Below are 22,479 nucleotides of genomic sequence, written 5' to 3'. Positions count from 1 at the left end.
ATTTCAATCCATAATGAGCAGACAGTCAAAAGTTATGCCTGTTGTAATGTTTGCATATAAACTCCACCACACTGGGAGGTCAACACCAATTTACTTAATTGTGCTCCAGATGATATTTGCGAACTGGTATTACTGAAGATTCCCCCCACCTTCCTTAGTCTTTCCCAACTGCAGCAACATGAAAGACCCCATTTATGGATCTGGGTATCTACTGGAGACCTCTTGCTTCTCCTGCAATAAAATGTACAAGTCTTACATTATTCACAATAATTTTGTGTTTGAGATATCACATATGTTACACAGCCATTTTGGCTCATAATACGCATACATTCCAAAATAAAAGTATTCTGAAAATTTTTGAAAATAGCTTTGACACATATTCATTCTTGCATATGTGGTCTTGCACATGTGAGACTACACAGTTGACAAGGCCCCTGGCAGGTATGGCACCTGAAAATGAAGAAATATGACAATAGGAAGATTGTGGAGTCAAGAGGGAGAATATCAAGTAAGACCATCTCCCTACATCTTCCTTTTTTGTCAATCACCATACATCAAGACATGTCACCATGCATGTATTTTAAAAAAAATCAACAATCCCACAAGTGACAATCATGCTCCTGCAGTCTCACTGATCAATTCTCTACCATTTAGGAGTTAAATCACTTTTGTTTCTGTCCATGCATTCCTTGCCACAGCTACTCTTGCTGTGACTGACACAGCCTGCATGAAAAAAATGGTTAAGTTTTAATCACATGCTAATTTTCTCTAGAAGTTTTTATCTCCTGCTCTGTAAATTGAACTTTAATTACACACATGCGACTCCTGCAGGCTGTAGCAGGCAATAAACAGAGCAGGAGATAAGACATTTTAAATTATAGGAACACTATAGGTTCTGGAAGAAAAACATGTATTCCTGACCCTATAGTGTTAATACCACCATCTAGTCCCACAGCCCTTCCTAAATATAGTAAAATATTACTTGTATTCAAGTCTGCCCCTGATCAGTTTACTTGGCTGACATAATCAGAAGTGATTCTCTGAGCCAATCAAAATACTTCCCCACATGATAGGCGAAGACTGTCAAGGAGGCATATCAGGGGCAGAGCCAGCACAAGCCAAACAAAGCCCTGGTCAATCAGCATTTCCTCATAGAGGAAAGTTTAGTGTCTCCGTGCAGAGGGTGGAGACACTGATTGACAGTGCAGTATTTTGAATCATTGCTTTCCTATGGGGGATTTGTGAACACAGGGAAAGTGTAAGGATGCCCAGTGTCGCTTCAGAGTTAAACTCTGTGAAAGGCCAGGAAGCATCTCTAGTGGCTGTCTGGTATACAGCCACTAGTCGCAGTCTTAAAGGGACACTGATAGGCATTCAGATCACTTAATCTCATGCACTCAGACCACTTAATCTCATTAACCCTGCAATGTAAAACATTTTACATTTTTAGAGAAACTGCAATGTTTTCATAGTTTTAAGACTGCATATAGTGTATTGTTACCAGACAGCCACTAGAGTTGCTTCCTGCAGTTTCACTGAGTTTGTTTCTGTGAAACGATGCTGGATATCCTTACAGTTTGCATGAGGATGTTCAGCATGTTGAAAAACCTCACTGAAAAGCATTTAATCAATGCTTTCCAATGGGGTAGTCCTCATGTGCGCATGCCATTAAATCCCCCCTCCCCCTGACGTCGGAGGAGGAGCCTGACCCTGATGTTTAAAAGTTCCTTTAACCCTTTACATGGCAGGGGAGAGCAGTAGGTCAGAGACTATAGTGTTAGATATATAGCTATGTATTCCTAACACTATAGCATTCCTTTAACCATGTAATGTAAACGTTTTACATTGCAGTACTAAGGGGGACAGGAACACTGTACCCACACCACTTCAATGAAATGGTCTGGGTGCCTATAGTGTCCCTTTAAAGAAAGAAATCTATATACAATAATGCACTCTCACTATACATTCATTTATAAAGTCTTTAGGGTACTTTCTAGATTCACCCTGATATCTGCAGTAAGAAAGTTAATGCTGTTACTTTGACACTTCATTTTATTTATTTTTTTAAATAAAGGGACGCAGACCAGCGTAAAGGCTGTCCACCACATTATGTGAAAACCACACGACTTCATAAAAAAAGATCCAACTACTCGCAGGCTCACACTACATACACTCATTACCCACATGGGATGTGTCCTTCTATCACTAGTGACACTAGCAGAGGCACACATCACACAGTAGGAATGCTTGAAGGATCACGTGTTCTACAGTCACGTGATCATCTCCCGGCCCACTGCTAGTTTACGACGGCCGTAAACCAGATCCAGCTGACGGAAGTGGGGTGAGTGCGGGCGTTCCGGTATTAGTACTAATCATCTGAGATTATTACCAGATCGGGCAATAGTTTAATGTAAGTATCTTACAGCATGTATTATTGTGTATGAGGATTTAATGCTGTATATCCTGGTGACAGAGCTCTCTCTGTCTCTATATCTGTCTGCCTCTCTCTCTATATCCGCCTCTCTCTCTCTATCTGTCTGACAGCAATTCATGGTAATCCAGCTATTCTGAGTGTATTTGTTACACTGTCTGGTTGTAGCCCAAGGCTGAGTTGTATTATGTTGTTTACTGAAAATCAGTGATTCACAACCATTTCTGGACCCCAAATCCCCCCCCCCCCCTCTTTTTATTATACCTTAATCAGCAATGTCCCAGGTACTTGACTCGTTACTAATACTTTCAGCCATATTGGTATTAATTATTTAAAATAATCAAAACTATAAGCACCATAACCACTGCAGCACAGTGTGTTACTTATGGTGCCAAAAGAGTACCATTAATAGGAGGGCACACAGATAAAGTAAACAACCAAGATTTATATAGACCAGGTGCTCAACTATGTATAACCGCTTGTTCAAAGAGCAACACCACATATTATGCTAATGACCGCACCTATAGCTTAAAATATAAACTTTATTAGATATTCGTAAAGTAAAATCACAGGGTACACATATATAGGTCACATAAACAGAGTGCAAATAAAATCCGAATATGCCACTTATTATAGTAGAACAGTAATAAATCATAATTAGACAACGAGCCAATATAAAACAAAATCCCAGGCCATTTATTCCATACATGAATATACATACTCACAGACAACACACAATACAACATGGTACCCTCTGTGTTAAAATGTTTTGGCAACTTACCTTAAGATGGGCACCCACATCTTAAGCAATATGACTAATGACTCAGGTAAGTTGTTAAACTGTTCTAAAATGGGAGAGCAACAGGAAACTCCTGCACCATAACTACTATAGTGTGCTGTAGATGTTATGGTGCATGGAGTTGTGTGTTTTTTTTTTTTTTTTTTTTTTTAAATACCTGATAGGAATACCGGTTTTAATGCTGGGACTAATTATAAAGTACCACTAATGTTATAATTACATATAGGTGTTTATAAAGTTGGTATTCATAGATCCTCCTCTATAAGTTAAAGTGGCTTTAACTCCCAATTTTTTTTTTTTTTTTTTGGGGTGTTTCATAAAGATGCAAAAGATATCGTTAGTCAAAATATGGACAATTTTGTCTTGTGGTAAAGTCTCAACAGGGCCACTTTAAAAAAACAAAAACACATATACATACTCCCCTTTCCTCTAGTGGCATCCCAATCACTCTGTGGCTACTACTCTTTTCTCTGTTGAGATTATGCGGATGGACAATCAGATGCTTCATCATCAAGATGCACTGAGGCCCCTACTGCACATCTGCGGCAATCGTCACACTGAAGCAATTGTTTTAGCTTCATTTAGAAGCAGTACTGTGCTTCTCTATGGGCAGACTTAAGTGCGCTTGGCATTATGATGCAGAATTTGAAGACTAAATTTTAAGTCTTCACTAGGAAATGCTTCATACATGAAGTTGTAGTAGTTTTGGAGCTTAGTGTCTCCAACCTGTTGCACCCCAAATTAACAAACTAAGCATCATAACCACTACAGCTTACTCACCTGGGTACATCTGGTGCCGATTGTCAGTATGTCTTGAAAACATGGATAAAGTGGAAGCCTCTTCTGCATTTTATATATCAAGCTAGTCCATATTTGGATAAAATTATTTTAGAGATCTAGTGGAGTATGGTATTCGGCACACACGGACTTAAATTCATGGATTGTATAGTCCACAACAGTTGGAGTGCTGAAGGTTTGCCTGCAATGCGCCCAAGTCAAGCATGTTCACCAAATTATCCATAAGCTGTGTAAAAAATAAATAATAATAATAAAATAATGGATAGTGCAAGTATTTGAAATTTTTGGATTTGTATTCTTGCCCGCAGGTTGCGCCACTCATGGCTATGAGACCGCAGGCGGCTGTGGCCGGGAAAGTCTTCATACAGAGAGACTACACCAATGGCACTCTGTGTCAGTTTCAGACAAAGTTTCCCACTGAGCTGGAGACCCGGGTATGTTTGAGAAAAAGATGCCTAAAATGCTTTGAACTCCACAAAAGTATATGTGTAATTCTTCTATATTTGCTTCTTTGTGAATGCAGCATAATTTTGTTATCCCTGCACTGTAACTGGTATTTTCACTGTATTCAGAGAATTAAATCCATGTTTGGGTGGTGTGGACAAAGCTTTATAGGATTTCCAGAGTTTTTTCTATCTCAATCTGGGGATTTGGCATTGAATGTCAGTTGCAGTTTTCCATGGTAAAACAATAAATGTAGTCCGGGCACTCAGGATCACTTATTTTATTAACCTTTTTATTCACTGCGTCAGGGGGCGGGGGAGGCAGAGTGAGCTATTATTCAAGGAATACAGCATCCCTTTAAATAACTGTTGTTCATACATTGCTATTTACATACTGATTCTGCCAGCAGGCATCTGTTGTGTCTAAGAAAACACATGTTTATGATGAGTACATTATGTAAAGGTTTCAACTGATGATCATGCTCCCTGGTCTTCAGTGAGGAACAATGTTAAAAATGTTATGAACCTTGTCAACTCCTGGCTTATAGTATTTAAAATTATGACTGTTCATAAAAAGCTTTGAATGGAATATTGAATACATACCTTAGAATAAACCTTTGGTTAGTTATCAAAACTGATTGGAACATGTCAGATATTGCTCAGCTGACGTTTGCAGCAATAAAATGCTGCCATAGTACTATGTCCATTTGAGGGCAAGTGATACTCTGTTATGTAAAGTAATACATGAGGAGGAAAAAACTATTTTCATATGTTTTTCTGTATTTACTTTACATGTTTTGTGTTTTTCAAATCTTGATTCCTTTTTTTGTTTGTTTTCTGAGTAAATGGAGCATACAATGGCATGGCATATCTGCAACATAGCATTACCCTCATACACAAAGTGGTGGGCATCAGTTTACTCCTCATTCACGTAAATAGAATTTACTGAACACGTGGTTATAGCGTAGATTTTACCATGTTCTAAACAGACAAGCTTCTATTTGAAATATTAGTGTATACAAAAAACAAAATCTCAGCAGTTGTGGACCACTCTAGCATATTGACACTGTAATTTGGATGGAATTCTGCACATGTAAAAAGATGAATTGTATTATTGCTGTATTGAAGAGACCTTCTAGAGTGGAGTTGAGCCATTCCTTTATTTTGTTTATTAATTTATTTATTTCAATGTTCTAAAGATAATGCATTAAAATATTTACAGACACATTAATGATTGGGAATTTGAAACGGGGTGAATTTTGGGGCCCATGAAAACCAAGCAAAACTTTTTGTTCATACTTCATTAAAGTACTGCTTTAGTTTTGTCATGTTATCATGGGGGATAATTGGGGACTACACTTTTTGAACTTTGAAAATAGATTAAAATCTAGGCTAACGATGGACACTATAAAGTCACCAACAGATCAGTATTTATTCATACTGTTTTTCCTTTAAAGAAACACTATAGTGCTAGGAATATTTTATTTTTATTTAAATTGCAGGATTAAATGACATGGTGACTGTACCCAGACTTATCTCAATGAAGTGGGCCTGGTGACTTTTTTTGGTCCCACCTGAAAAATTTGTATTTCATAGCGATATAAACTGTAATACTCATTTTCATTGTGTTGGAATATACACACTCTGTGGTCAGGGACAATAAGCCGAGTTGCGGTGTGCCGAAACCGACATTCGGGTAGGCCTGTAAAAAGAGGGCAAAAAGTTAAGTTTAATACGTGTCTACATTACACCACCAATACTTTTACATTTTATCAACATTTATAACCATACCGGAAAGAGAAAATTGGTTAGTGGGAGATACTCAATAACACCAATATACTGGCTGACCTATGTTATGCCAAGTGGTGAAACAATTACCGTATATACTCGAGTATAAGCCGACCCGAATATAAGCCGAGGCCCCTAATTTTACTCCAAAAAACTGGGAAAACTTATTGACTCGAGTATAAGACTAGGGTGGGAAATGCAGCAGCTACTGGTAAATTTCTAAATAAAATTAGATCCTAAAAAAAATTATATTAATTGAATATGTATTTACAGTGTGTGTATATAATGAGTGCAGTGTGTGTTTGTGTTGTAGAGCCTTGGTGGGGTTGGGCATTTTTATTTATTTTTTAAAAATATTATTTTACATTTTTTTTTTGTTATATTACTATTAGTTTTTTTATTATTATTTTATTTTTTCGTCCCCCCCCCTCCCTGCTTGATACATGGCAGGGAGGGGGGCTCTCACTCCCTGGTGGTGCAGTGGCATTGGCAGTTCAGTGGGGGGGGGGGGCTGTCAGAGAGCACTTACCTCTCCTGCAGCTCCTGTCAGCTCCCTTCTCCTCCGTGCCGGTCCGGTCAGCACCTCTGTCAGCTCCACTGTACTGTACTGCACTGTGACCCCGCGGCTCTCGCGAGACTTACAGTGGGAGCTGACAGAGGTGCTGAATGGACCGGCGCGGAGGTGAAAGGAGCTGCAGGAGAGTTAAGCGCTCGCTGCCAGCCCTATTGTCTGTATTATGGCAATGTAAATTGCCATAATACAGACCGTGACTAGAGTATAAGCCGAGTTGGGGTTTTTCAGCACATAAAATGTGCTGAAAAACTCGGCTTATACTCGAGTATATACGGTAAGCTAAATTGGTGACTTGGGAACCTAACTAGTTGCCAAGTGGCGATGAGAGGCTCTACCTATGATTTGGCCCATTGGGTATGATTGCCACCAAGCGTTGTGGTGGGGTGTTGGCCTCTCGGTGAGGATTAAAGAGATTCAAAATAAGTTGGCCGTGACAGGTGAGGCCCTAACTGCTTTGCCAAGAGGGCGGAGATGCGAGGCAGTAACTATGATTTGGCCCGAGGGGCGAATACCTCCGTTGTTGAGGATGGGAGTTGGCCTCGCAGGACAGCTATATAATGGCGCAAGAAGCCGACAACTACTTATGGCCACTTAGGGTACAGCCAGACCAAGCTAAAGATAAGTTTTGTAGAGCGAGTGGTTGTTGTAAGAAGGGAGGTAGTATCGTAAAGCGAGTCACTTACGCGGTGATTTAAAAAACATAATATGTAAACTGCAAATTCGCGCCTTTGGGTGCCCTTCCGCACTGCCTCCTCTGTCTTTCTCTCAGCCGCCACACTGATGCGGAAGGATTGTTTTGGGTACCGGTGATTTTCTGCATTATCTTAATTGGTTTCCTGTCAAACAAGGAATTTGCTTGGAAATACCAGCTAACTCTAATTATTATTATTAGTATTTATATAGTGCCAGCTTATTCCGCAGCACTTTACAATAAAAATGTTCTAATTATTATTATTTTATCATTTATATAGCGCCATCAGATTCCGTAGCGCTGTACAATGGGTGGAATTACAAACATGTAATTGTAACCAGAAAACTGGACGTACAGGAACAGAGGTGGAGGGCCCTGCTCAATGAGCTTACATTCTAGAGGCATTGGCTTGGAAATCCCAGCTAACTCTATTTATTATTATTATTATTATTATTATTATTCCATTTGGTATTTATATAGCTCCAGGTTATTCCGCAGTGCTTTACAATAACAATGTTCTAATGAGGGTATTAATAATTATGCAAACTTGCATGAGATCACATATCACTGCGAAGGAGTTTGCAGCTCAATTCATAATACATGGGGATGTCTGATATACTTACATGAGCTTCTTTGTCCGATTTCATCATCAACTTGTCGTGACTTCATCTGTCAAGGACTGTGTCATTGGTGTTCTCAATCATTTACATGTTTTCAAAATGGAAGTCTTTGCATGATTCACCATGCATTTTCAACATTTGCAAAAAAGGTGTCTGACATCTGTTGAGCAGAGGAGAAACCTTCTTGCATAAAATTGTGTGTATTTATTTTATCTTCAAATTGCATTGTAATTTCAATCAAATTCCAGAATTGGAAAGGCTGTACTCTTTCAAAGTTTCCAGTTTTGGTGTTTGATTACCCTACAGATCAAACTTGTCACTGTGAAAACTTTGGTAGTGTGATGAATTCGTCTGGAGCGGTTATGTGAAATTGCGCTGATCAAGCCCATGGTTTTATATAGGAATATGCCATTGTGAATAAGTGTGTTCTTTTTTGGTTAAGCTGTGCAATCCTAGCCTGTCTCATCCATTCTCCCCCTGTGTTGTTTCTAAACATTCCAGGCTGCTCTCTACATGTAGCCTCAGGGCATCTCAATAATCCATGTACAAAGCTAATATTTTTTTCTGCAGAAAACCTAAAGCAGATTTGATTTCCTTGGCTCATCTTAGGCTGAATAAAAGTCTTTCCTTTTGGTGGTAGAGATGGATTGTGTCACGTCCTTTATGGTATATGTTCTTGCAGATAATTGGTGCACAGTCTGCACACTTGATTCAGGGAGAGGAACCCTTCTTTCCTACATTTAACATACTAGTGAATACATGTAGGGATGGAAAATTCCACTAGTCTACTCACCTATCGTGTGTGAGAAACTAAAACAAGTGTCCCATTCCATATACATATTTTTTTTATTTTATTTATTTATTCATTAAATAGGTATAATACGATTTTGGTGTGTAATATGTATGTGTAAGTGCACTAATCTAAGTATATCTCATATATTGTACACTTGTTTTAGCAGGGCCTTCTTCAACTCTGGTCTTATTTTGTATGTCAATTACAAATTGTAAAATATCCCCATTCTATAATTTGTAAAGTGTTGAGGAATATGTTAGTGCTATATAATATAAATTTAGAGAAATGAGAACAAAATTACCTATCCAAATAGGTTTCTTTTGAGGTTGAAACATACACTTTAATTTGATTGATAAAACATAACATTTGATTAAAAATTCTATTAAAAACGTATAAAAAATGAATTTGGTTTGATTTTAAATGTTTTAATTTATCAATCAAATTAAAGTGTATGTTTCAACCTCCAAAAGAATGCTGGTAGGCCAGCCGGACGACAAAAGGCAGCATTATTAAAAGCATACATATATGTTAAAGAGCGCTGCCATGTACATTGTTTATTTTTCTGTTATCAAATTAAATGAACACTATAGGGTCAGGAATAGAAAGGTTAAAACACTATTTAGGTCCCCAGCCCACCACACCGTACCCCCTTAAATATAGTAGTTTATGCACCTTTATTCCAGTGCCGCGCTTGCACCGCGCCCAATCAGCCTCCTTGGCTGACATCAGAATTAATCTCCCATAGGAAAGCATTGGATTGGCTGAGATTACTAATTCTGAAGGGCCAAACACCCTGCTGGCCAATCAGCATCTCCTCATAGAGATGCATTGAATCAGTGCATATCTATGGGGAAACGTCAACATCTCCATGCAGAGCACCTCCAGTTGCCATCTGAGTGACTGCCACTGGATGTGTGCCTAGTCAGCAATGTATACAATGCCTTTTCTCGAATAGGCAGGTTTTACATCAAAAAGCCTTCAAGGACTTACTATACTCACCAGAACAACTACATTAAGGTGTCCTGGTGACCATAGTGTCCCTTTAAGAGATGTATGGTTTTTTTTTTTTTTGTTTTTTTTTTTTACATTTTATGTTGCTAGTGGGAGGGTGGAGATCAGAGTAGATCTTTTTTTATCTCCCCAAATGATTTATACCTCCAAATCAGGTAAAAATACCATGAACTTTTACATTTACTCCAACACTTACGTTTGTGAGTTAAAAAAAAAAAAATTAATAATTTCCATAGTTCCAATAGTTAAAGATCCATTATTTGTCTAAGACTACGAATTGTAGTAAATTAAAATCCAAATGTCATTCAAATTGTGTATGTGAAAAAGAAATGTAAATAAAATCTACAACTGCTCTAGTTTCACGGCTTAGTTTAACTTTGGGTTTTACCACCATCAGTTCACTACAATTCTGAGAGTGTCAATAGGCAGGCGTTTAGTCCAAAATAAGCTAAAGTGAAAACACATTTGACTTGGAGAATTGTTCCAAATCAGCCATTTTAAACTTAAATATAAAATCCACTTTAGTTAGTAACCCTGTGTTTAGTACTGTTGCATCCTGTGAGTACGTTATACACCGCACATTACTGTGAACTCTATTTTTGCGGAGCTCTGTAATTTATTCAGAAACACCAAACCATTTGAAAAGCTAAGAATGAGAGGAATTTCATTGGATGAAGACTGTATTAATAATTGCCCCCTCTCCTCTATCTCAGGTTGACAGGCAGCAATTTGAGGAGACTGTACGGACCTTGAATAATCTGTATGCTGAGGCTGAGAAGCTTGGAAGTCCGTCGTACCTGGAAGGCTGTCTCGCCTGCCTCACTGCATATACAGTATTTCTGTGCATGGAGACACACTACGAGAAGGTGAGAGAAGCATCCTTGATAAATAACCTGTTTATTATTTTCAAATTCTGCAGTACTGGGTAATACATTATGAAGACAGAAACGGACTAGTGTTGCCAAGCGAACTATTTAAAAGGGAAAGAATGTGTTCCACAAATTATGTATAGGGGTAGCCCTTGTTCTTGCCAAAACCTGTGAAGATGACTAGTTTCCTTAAAAACCACCCACAGTGTTATTTTACGGAACAGGGTGGCCAAAATGTCACATAACTAAAAAGGGGCCTTTTAGGGCAATGTTATAGTTATTTACAAAATTATTTTACAGTGTTGTACAATGAAGATATGTGATCTAAAACAAAACAAGTTTAAGTCTAGAGGGACAATAACCGATGATCACTTTTCCCAGATATGCTAAAGTAAACTTTTTTTTCAACATTGATACATATTTGTCTTTAAATGAACACTCTGTGCACCATAATAACTTAGTTGAAATAAAGTTGTTATGGTGCTAGAAGGTGCATAGCATTGCCTTACTTTTCATGAATGGTTTAACCTCATCATCTCCTTTCCAGCACTGTTTGTCTCTGCACCCTTCACATCTGCTTTTTCAAAATCTTCAGAATAGAAGTCTGGGAGAGCTGCTGGGAAGGGCCTTCACTGATTGGTTAAGAGCAATCAGTAGCTCCCCATTCATTATGAAAAATGGCTTGAAAAAGGTACTTGGATAGCCACTAGTAGGACTTCCTGCATGAGTCCTGCAATCTTTCCATTATCTATTTTTAGTGTATTTGCTCTCTGTATGGCAATGCTCAATGCTCCCTATAGCAATGCATTGATTTAATGCATCTTTATGAGGAGATGCTGATTGGCACACCTTGGCAATTTGCCGCACATGCAAACTAGCCTTTCAATGCATTGGTTCGGCTGAGATCATAAAGATTGCCGATCTCAGCTAAGGAGGTGGGACCTGCAGCACAGAGACCAGCACGGAAAGGAATAAAATGTAGCTGAAAGTAAGCTTATCTTTTCATTCTTGGGGTGAGGGGGCACGATCCTAAATAGTTTGCAGAAACACTATTGTTAGGAATACATGTATTCCGAATGGTATAGTGTTCCTTTAAGATTGTCTCTCAAAATGTTCCTAATACCATTTCTAGGGCTCATTTATACAGTGGTTTGGTCCAAAGAGACACAGTTGCCCTGCCCTATGTTAAAGGCATTCAAATGGTTCCTTTTGGGGCTTTCAAAAGAAAGCAGAGTACAGATATAAAACGGACTTTTTTTTATTCCCGTTCAGCTGTGTTTAGATGAAGTTTTTTAAGGAGAATGAATTGAGGCCTTTCAGCAGCTTTCAGATGAAATGCTTTGCAATGTACAGACAGATTTTAGATTTATTTATTCAAGAAGGACTAGCCAGCATAAAAACCCTCTCCCTGCCACATTTTTCATTAAAACCTGAATTCCCACCCACATACCCATCCCTACCTAGCACCAAAGGGGTTACACGCAGACAGCTTGTGTCCTCATCCCCTCCTGAAGCCAACTGTAAATATTGGGCTGTTGGACAGCTCTCCCTAAGTGGTCGAAAAGAGCAAACGCTTTGGATGAATTCACCTCTGTGAGAGGTATATGATCCAGACACACAAACCTACTGTTAATAAATTGGTCTTTTATTTATTTATAACCTCCATGGCTGGGCTCTGCTCAGTACTGTTGGTTAACCCATACACTGTCAGACTGTAAAGTTACATAGTGTGCTGCCTTGTGAATGTGCATACAAGCCATTTTCTGAACAGGTGGAAGGCATGCAGTAACAAGAATAAAAATAGAATTATGATTATTCCAATTGTATTTTTTCTTTGTCATTTAACCAACTAAAATCTATAGAGATTTATAATTTTGCTGCTGTGATGAATAAAGGAAAATGTGACCAGAAACTGCAAGATATGTGTTAAAAGAACACTGTATCATATTTTGATTTCGTACAACGTTCACAATTACAGTATCAAAGTATTCTTCCAGGAAAGGGTGTTCTTTGCATGATGTTCCTTGTGACTGAAATATTGCTGCTGGAGTTTGATCCGCTTTGCTATCTTATTATATGTTGTACGAAAATCTAGGCTAAATTAACACAGATGAGAGAGGAAGGACATTTTGGTGCACTGCTCATCAGTGTTTGCTTCATCCCAAACTGCATGAAACAAACTTTATATACCCAACATGGTGGTAGCATTCCCCTTGGTTACTACACCTTCTTTTTACCTCAATACCTGATTTATGCTAGTGTGTAACTTTTCATTTGAGGTAGGACTGTCTGCTGTTCTACTCTGCAAGACTATATTCATGGGGCCTTCACTGCCATAATTGGGAAAGGCCACCCATTTAAACCTGAATCGCTACTTCTGCACGACACCACTGTCCCCATAGCCAAGTATAAAAATAGTTCTAAAAAATACGTATGATTCTCTTGGAGGAATTGTAGACCCGTTGCTGCGAGTGCAGTGCCTAAGATTATGTTCCCCCGATCCTCTTCTATAAGGAGCATTGGATTGGCATGCCACCAGGATAACGCAACCTGAGGGGAGTGGTTGTGGCACCACTGATGGAGGCTCTGCGTTGGAGAAAAGGTGAGTAATTTGTGTTTTTTTTTTTTTTTTTTTTTTTTTTCTCCATTTTGTTGTGTACAGATTGGGGCTTAAACTATCTAGTAACATCAGGACCGTAGCCTTAGGAGGACACATATATGTATACCTAATGCTACAGTGTTCCTGTACTGTGTATGTTAAGGCCTCCCTTAGCTTCTGATTTCAAAGGTGCACCATTTTTATGCAGCTAATTTGTGTCAGAGATTGAACAAGGATTTAGAAATTCTGTAGCATTCTATAGAAATGCCTTTCACATTTTGGCATCATGGGGTTAAAACATTCTTCAAAAAAGTGTTAATGTAGCAGTGTATTGGATGGAAATATGTCAAGTAGAAGTTACATTCTTGAACTGGAAAGAGATTAATAAAACATGACCAAGCAGTAGTTTATAGCAGAAGTATACTGCCCCCATAGATTACCTTTTTAATCATTCGTGCCAGCAGCTGACTGTGCAGAGAATTTTATTTGAAGTGCTATCCAACTGAGACCCTCCAGATGATGTTTTCTTTTCAGTAGGCTTCTGTCAACTTCTTAAGCTACATGGCATACTGCAGACCGGGACAACTGTGCTCAAGAGCATTGCTTGCAAAGAAGACCATCCCATACTGGATGTAAACTAGATGGTGATAAATGAGTTAATTGATTTATGTAAACCAACAATATTCCTTTCTACTCCTAGTGCCCAGTGGTGCCTGACTGGCTGGCAGTGGGCAGCTTATCTGAATCACTAATTTTTCTGCTAAAAAAAATAGTTAGGGTTAGAATTTCCCTGCAATTTCCTCCTCCCTCTAATACCCTCATTACCTGCACAATGAACAAGAGACACACTCCCATCACAAGTCTCCAAGACTATTCATTCTTTTGTCAGAGTCAGTTATCTCGTCATCACTTCTCTCATATCAACAGTAATCCTAAATATTCAATTTTTACAGGAATATACAAATGTCAACATTCATTAACCGTGTCTGTAGAGGGTTTTTTTTTTTTTTTTTTTTCTTTTCTGCAACCGCATAATCTATTTTAATTATATTTCTTCACCTTTCCTACCTTCTCTCCCAATTAACGCTGTAAGTTATGCTGAGAAAAAGTTATGCATGCTCCTTACAGGGCAACAGTCGCTTTCTATCGTTTTTAATATTCCCTTTACTTATGCCTTGTCTTTAACAAATATTTATGATGGCTAAAAAATAAAATCTACACCTCCTGTTTTACTCTATTTTGCTACTGAGTGCCTTCATCTTGGATCCCTGTTGATCTATGCTATAAATGTTGCCTTTGCACATGTCAATCTGCATAGAGAGAGGGAAAGAAACCGAAACCATTTAATTTTACCTCCTGAAATGCATTGTGTGTCCTGGTGATTGCTGAATCTTTAAAGGGACACTGTAGGCAGCCAGACCACTTAAGCTCACTGAAGTGGTCTAGGTACACGGTACAGTGAACCCTCTTGTCCTTAGTGCTGCAATGTTAAACATTGCAGTTCAGAGAAACTGCAATGTTTACATTGCAGCACTAAGTCAGCCTCTAGTGTCCGTAACATTACTAAACCGTTTACTTTATGTTTGGTAAATATTCTCTGTACCCAGCAGCCTCAAGCTTTGCCTCCAGTGATGAAATGGCAGAGGAAGAGCTATGCTAGGCTTTACGCCATACCAAGAGCAGTAGGCTGTGATTGGCTAAAACCATTAGTTGAGCACTCTTAGCCAGTCACTATGCTAATCCCTGGTATGAATTGGTATGGACTGAGGTGGTATCATAGCTCTGTATCATTGTTATTGCAGGCTGTGTCAAGTTTTTGAGGTGGATTCTCTTTTTCTTGTAGGATTTAATTTTTACCATGCTTTTGGTTCATCTGTTGCCTTGTTATGATCTTCACCTGGAATAATTTATATTCATTTTATGTTATGTATTCTGTCAATGGATGAGATCTTAGGTGTTTTTAAAGAAGTAAAATAAACCTATTTCCGCTGAAGGTGTTCACCTTCTTACATCTGAGAATATAATTTCATTCACCTTTCTTTAGATTACAGTGACTATCCAACCCAGCCATACCCTTCAATGTAATGCTCTTGCGTCATACATCATTTCTCTTTCAGTCCTGAAGCAGGTTGTGAAAGTGAGAGCAACAGGGCTGCCCAAATATATCCGTTTGGTTAGAAATGGCCCTCAATGGCATTTAGCAGGCTCACTGTTGGTAATATCAGCATGTTCTGTTACGGTCAGTTGTTTCAGTCGAATCTGAACCCTTAACTTGGTTGGTCCACCCCCTTAAGACAGCTAAGAAATACAAATTCATAATGACCTGCTTTGAAGCTAAACGCCAACTGCCACAATGGAAAGTGAAGTACGACTTTTTTTTGGAAAGCACCCAAGTGTACATAGTACAGACTATTATTGCCAATGCAGAGCAAAAATACATTGATCATATTTCAACTTTGGCTACAAGTCCTTAGACCAGATACCAGACCGATATCTTTATATTGTGACATAAATGGTCTCCAAAGGGTTAAAATAGGTTAAAATAATATCCTGTCGCTTGCTGCAGATATTGTACAAGTTGACGCTCTGACACATCCCAGCAAGATAGGAGTGCATAGTAAACAAATGTCCCAGGCTTCCACCAGAATATTTATTTATTATTTTACCAACAAGGATACATTGAGATTTCTCTTGTTTTCAAGTACCGGTATGTCCCAGAACCACAAATATTGCATTGTTACAATAGGGTACAGTATATTAAAAAGGCAAAATAGTATACAAAATACACAGTGTAATATTTCAATACACATACATATTCAGAACAGTATTGCTGATGGCAGCATTGGCGATTTAACTCTCTCCTTGCCTAGGGCTGTAAGCAAAATTTTCTCTTCCTGTTGATGAAATGACGATGGCTGGGCATGTTTTTCTTTTAGAAAGACTGAAATTTTATATCCTTGCTTCAGTAAATACTGACTCAAAAAATGTGTGGGTTGTGAAAAAAATCTTAAGTATTTTCTATGTAAGAACAACAAACGCTGTGGTTGTTCCAATATTTATCCAACGTGTTCTGTAACAAAGATCTGTGCTCCATAAAAAAGGCCTGGGATTCTAATAAGTCACAGCCCGCTGAACACTCCTAATATCTCATAGAATTAATAGTTGGAAACTAATGGTGTATAGATGAGTAGACCTAACACACTATACATTAATTGTACATTCCTGCCAGAAAACGAACCATACAATGTACCACTGCTCCAGATCTAGATTTGCCAGTGTATGTTTGATTAGAGAGAGAGATTAACGGATAAAACAAATTACAACCAAACCAGATGCAGTCATATTGTTTATAAGTGGATAAAAATACAATTGATTCGTGATAATGTCTTCTGACATTGGGGTAAAGGGAGTCATGTAACATATTTCCTTAGTAACTAGATCCTATTTTCCTCAGTGTATAATATGGAATTGTGCATGCTAACTGTGGCTAAATCTCATTCAGCATTGATGGGGAGGTGTGTGGTGTGATGCTGGTGTTGTTGCAATTATCTCTTCAGCAGTTTAATAAAACTGGATAATTCATGGCCACAGTACAACAGCAGTATTGCAATGTACTGCTTGCTGACAGCAGTTGCCATTTACAATTTGGGAGAAGTGTTGCATGATGCTGTTTCCTGCCATACAAACAACGGGTCGGACCCCTAAGAGAGCATGCTGAAAAAGCCAGCCTCTATCTAAGACTGGAATATAAGGAAATAACTTTTTTTTTTCTATATGATCTTGGATGGCGGCTGGCTTTTATCAATGTCCCTGGTTAGGTGGTCTGACCACTTGTTTGCAAAGTATTTTTTGAACAGCCCTTGACATGTAATGGTAACTGTCTTTTCTACACAGTCTTTCATACTTATAAAAAGAAATGTAATTTTTTTTTTTTTTTTTTACATTTTATTGAAAGCTCTAATTCCTTTTGTATCTTCAATTCTTTTTTCATAGGTTCTGAAGAAAATAGCGAAGTATATCCAAGAGCAGAATGAAAAGATATATGCTCCCCAGGGGCTACTCCTTACTGACCCGATCGAGAGGGGTCTCAGAGTAGTATCCTTTTTATACAAACTATCGTCCATACTTCCCTGACAAGTTAGACATTTTTCTGAAAATTAACAGGAACCCTGAGATTGAAATTGATTTGACATTGTAGTTGTGTGATTGTGCAGAAAAGTATTTATTGACAACATATCTGAAAACAATTTTACTGATCTGAGATGTATTTACATCTAAAATGACAATTTTTCTCCAGCCTCTTTCTACAGAATTTGTCTGATACAGTATAGGTCTGTTAATAGCACATGGAGACCTATAGTCCACCTTTCCAGCACAAGCAGGCAGATGTAACCTCTAGTCTTGGCAGTGTCACATTTAGCATGTGTGTGTGTGTATGTATGTATGTGTATATATATATATAATGTCCATTGTTTCCAAATACATGTCAAGTTCTATGTTTTGTGAAAGCAGGAATTGCTACCAGTGGTTTTAGTTTAGTTTTTATTTTGTCTTTTTTTTTTTTTTTAATTATTAAATCGAAGAACATTCTTAAAATTTGTGGCATGCTTTTCCAGAATGTTTTATTGTTGACATTCTGCCCCTCTACCTCATTCTCTGTCCTCAGCACTTGTAGGAAAGCTGTTCCCTTTGGTGCAGGGGACTTTCTAAAGCATTTCTCACAATGAATGGCCAGTGATAGTCTGAGGATGTCAGCTGATGCTTTCAGCCTATGACTGGCATCTAAAGGAAAAGCTTCTTGGTATGTCTGGAGGAGGTTCAATGCAAAATTCTGTACTGTTCAAAAATGGGTTATCCATATAAGGCAAGACGGTGCGGAGGACCTCCAGACCCCATAACTTCATTGAGACCAAGGTGTTATGGGGTTGGAGGATTCCTATAAGTAGATGAACCCTATAACACCTGCTCCTTTCTTTCAAACTAGAGGTATTTATTCAGGCAGGGCATGTGTCATGCATTGCATGTATGCTGTTTATCATTTTTATTGCACTCCAGCTTTCCCAAATGTACTCAGTCTGGTTTAATGCTTTACCCACACCTCACCACAATCCATGTATAGGTGTTGTTGCCTCATGCTGCCCTAGATTCACCCAATTCCTTGCATGTCCTAACCCTGCTAATGAACACTTATTGTGCCCTCACCTGCCCCATTTATAGTCCCTGTTGCTTTATAGTTTCATCACAACTAATGCCATCTTGTGAGTGCTACAGCTGCCAGGTTCCTGCAACAATGCTAACTGCAGCTGTTGGCAAGTGCAGTACTAATCGTGTTACACTACTGATAATTACCTGTAACTACCGGACTGTTTATAGATTTATACAGTGCATATCTGAACTAGTGAACAGATGGTGTATGTCACTGATATCACTGCTATTCCTTCACTGCACCACCAGATTGAGATTACCATCTATGAGGACAGAAGCTTGACTGGAAGATAAAACACACCAGGTAATTAATATGTAAGATTCATTACATAGATCTTATTTCTTGTACTATATTTAACAGTCCAATTGTTACCTGTTTTTAAAGGAACACTATAGTCACCTAAATTACTTTAGCTAAATAAAGCAGTTTTAGTGTATAGATCATTCCCCTGCAATTTCACTGCTCAATTCACTGTCATTTAGGAGTTAAATCACTTTGTTTCTGTTTATGCAGCCCTAGCCACACCTCCCCTGGCTATGATTGACAAAGCCTGCATGCAAAAAAAACTGGTTTCACTTTCAAACAGATGTAATTTACCTTAAATAATTGTATCTCAATCTCTAAATTGAACTTTAATCACATACAGGAGGCTCTTGTAGGGTCTAGCAAGCTATTAACATAGCAGGGGATAAGAAAATCTTAATTAAACAGAACTTGCAATAAAGAAAGCCTAAATAGGGCGCTCTATACAGGAAGTGTTTATGGAAGGCTGTGCAAGTCACATGCAGGGAGGTGTGACTAGGGTTCATAAACAAAGGGATTTAACTCCTAAATGGCAGAGGATTGAGCAGTGAGGCTGAAGGGGCATGTTCTATACACCAAAACTGCTTCATTAAGCTGAAGTTGTTCAGGTGACTATAGTGTCCCTTTAAACTCCATGCAGACAGAGAAATAAAAAAAAAAAATATTTTTTTTTTATTGCTCCGTCATAGACCTGTGTGGTATTTTTTTTAAAGAAAGGTCGTCAGAAGCAGTGCTTGCGTAACAAAGATTTTCCTTTTATCCTTTATCCTTTTATCTAATTAATGAATTTTGCAATGTGAATGCAAATGGCACAGGTGACCATTTTCCTAATAGGCCAACCATGGAATGCTAACATATGTTCTTTGTACACTACATTGAATACTCTTTGGCCCTTTAAGGGGTTAATTGTAAGATTTTGTATTTAATAAAAAAAAATCATATAACATACTGTGCTTCCGGAATAGCTGAGTCATGTCTGAGTCTTATTCACAATATAAAACCACCCATGGTAAATGATATCCGAGTAATACAGAGCTGTTCTATTCCCCAAAAATATGAATCCTATGAGTCCTGAGGAAAGTAACATGGTTTATTGATCTAGTTTGTTTTCTGCTTTTTTTCCCCTGGAAATAAGACTTGGATAGGAGACCTAAAACCTTAATCCAAAACAGGCATAAATCCTGGCACCTCTGAAAAGAAATGGCTCGTTGTAATTTGCAAGAACATTTTTTTTTTATATATACACCGTATATAGATTCATATATTATCTGAAAGATGAATGATTCCACTTAAATAAAAGTATGTAATGGTCTTGCGTAACATGTTATGTCTCTTATCCCTAGGTGGGTCGGTCCTTCTACAGTATATATCGTTGTCCTCTGCTAAGACGCCCTCCCAACATTCCTACATTCGCCATTCCTGTGTTTTGCAGCAGTCCCACACCAACTCATTTATGCTATCATGTAATGGACCTAAACCACTGACTTTGTGCCAACCTGTGCCCATCCACTCTCCGACGCAATAAACATTAAGCATCTTTTGACCTCATGGGACTTCGCCTTCTCCAGGACATTAGGGGAAAATGAGTAAAATTAACAGAGTGGCAGAGTCTTTTTAATGGGGGGTTGGGGATTGTGCCAATTTTCTGTGAAATGTAGGTAGTTAATTTTGTACTAGGGATGCTACCCAGATTCCCTCCTTTTTTTTTTTCAAAACTGATGTTGAATGGCATTGGTGAACTGCAAGGATGACCAAGGGGCTGGTTTGGTTCAAGGAAACAGAAAAGGCTTGTGATAAATAAGGACAAAATAGGCATCTTTGCAGTGGGATGAGCTACAAGAATGTTTTGTGTCAAATTAACCAATATCTGTCACTTTGCATTCAGTTTTACTTTTTTGTTTGTCTCCAGATTGCACAAGGGTTTCATGTTGTCATCCTCTACAAATTTTGCTCTTTCACACACAAATGTATCCACTAGCTTTCTCTCGCCTACTCAATGACATTACTATTTCTTTCAGTCTGATATAGTTAAAGGGACACCTCAGTTAACACCTTTAAATCTGTGAAGAACGCATTCCGAGAGATATATAAAATTAGAGGGGGAAAAAAAGATGCATTTTGAAGTTTCTGAATTTGCTGTAAATTCCTGGGTTTTGCAGCTTTTGCAAAGTATTTTGGTATTGTATTTTGTGCTGCCCAGAGCAGAAAGCGACTCATAATGCTCAACTACCTTCCTAAGGCAGTGCTGAGCTCATCCATATACAGTTCATGAATATAGCAAGGTTAGTTTGTTATAGTTAAATTGTCTGCTTTCTGTTTTGTAGTCATGGCCTACTATACAGCTGTAATTCTGGATTGGAAAGGGAAATCTTACAGGAATGGGCAGATTAATAAATTTAAACAAAACAAACAGCATAATGACCTGTAACTAAGCCTACACATTATATCTAACGTGTAGATGCTTGAAGATCCCTTTGTGTTATTGCTTTGTTGAATCCCCTGCAGAATGCTGCACCTTTAAACCACACATCTTCATTTCAAAAAATGACATTGTCATTTTGAGCCCGAGTCATGTTTTAAATTACATTTTGAATTTTAACTGAACCAATAAATTTAGCAAACGTTTTAAAGTATTATCCCATGTTTCATGTTCCATTTCACGCTTTGATTGCAAGCTAGCAGATCACATAGAATAGATTACAAAGGAAGGGATAGGGAAATGATTGCATGGAACTTCTGCGCAGGTTACTTGCAACCAGAACATGAGACAAATACATTTTTAAAACATTTGCTAATCTTCACATTTCACTAAAATGTTAAGAGATTATTTAGAAGACTTTTGAATGGCACTGTTCGTTTACATTACCCCTATTACATTGCGCTACATTACCCACCATTCATATCCCTAAATTTAAAAAAAATAAAAAAGTTGTTTTCTTAATATTGCCTTCTCTGGATATCAGAGGAGTATTAATTTATTTCTAATTAATGAAAACATTTGGTGGTGTATTTTTGGATAGAAAAAGAATGTAGAAACACTAAGGGAATATACAGATTTCACCATTGAGGTTATGTAAAAAAACACCCCCTTCCTTTCCTCATGCATTATTTTGGCCTGTGCTTTATAAAACCTCTTTTTTTTTTTTTTCTCTCAAACCTGTAAACAGGTAACTTGTACAAGTGATCAGCTTAAATGTGACTTTACATTTCACTGATTTTAGAAGTTCTAAGCAGCCCAGGCCATAAACTGTGTGAAATGAGTGTTTGTTACCTAAAGCTACTTGGCAAACATTGAAACTGTGCTCCTTCGTGTAAGCTTCAGGTAGTAAAATGGTTAACACCTTCAATGTGTTTGGTAACTATCAGTCTTATCTGGTGTCAAATAGAACCCCATGCCATTTTCTTCTGAAATTGCCCACCTTGTGTATATTAAGTAATTGTAACAAACCATGTGCTTTTATGTATTGACTTTATTATTAATAAATATAATTTATAGGGACATGATGGTCTTAAGAATATTGTTATCTCACATCACAAAAGCAAGTATTGTACCA

General features: G+C 38.0%; 1 protein-coding gene across 1 annotated transcript; it reads left to right on the top strand.

Moving 5' to 3' along the window:
• Positions 1–2,270: 2,270 nt before the first annotated feature.
• Positions 2,271–21,320, top strand: GOLGA7 (golgin A7). The gene is made up of 6 exons (XM_063448511.1): positions 2,271–2,410; positions 4,337–4,462; positions 10,662–10,814; positions 17,410–17,511; positions 18,871–18,925; positions 20,269–21,320. The coding sequence occupies exons 2-5, from the start codon at positions 4,349–4,351 to the stop codon at positions 18,913–18,915; spliced, it is 414 nt and encodes a 137-aa protein (XP_063304581.1). The 5' UTR covers positions 2,271–2,410; positions 4,337–4,348; the 3' UTR covers positions 18,916–18,925; positions 20,269–21,320.
• Positions 21,321–22,479: the final 1,159 nt, after the last annotated feature.

This window comes from Pelobates fuscus, chromosome 3 (genome assembly GCF_036172605.1).
Source record: "Pelobates fuscus isolate aPelFus1 chromosome 3, aPelFus1.pri, whole genome shotgun sequence".
Taxonomy (NCBI): domain Eukaryota; kingdom Metazoa; phylum Chordata; class Amphibia; order Anura; family Pelobatidae; genus Pelobates; species Pelobates fuscus.
This window is presented reverse-complemented; position numbering and strand designations above follow the sequence as displayed.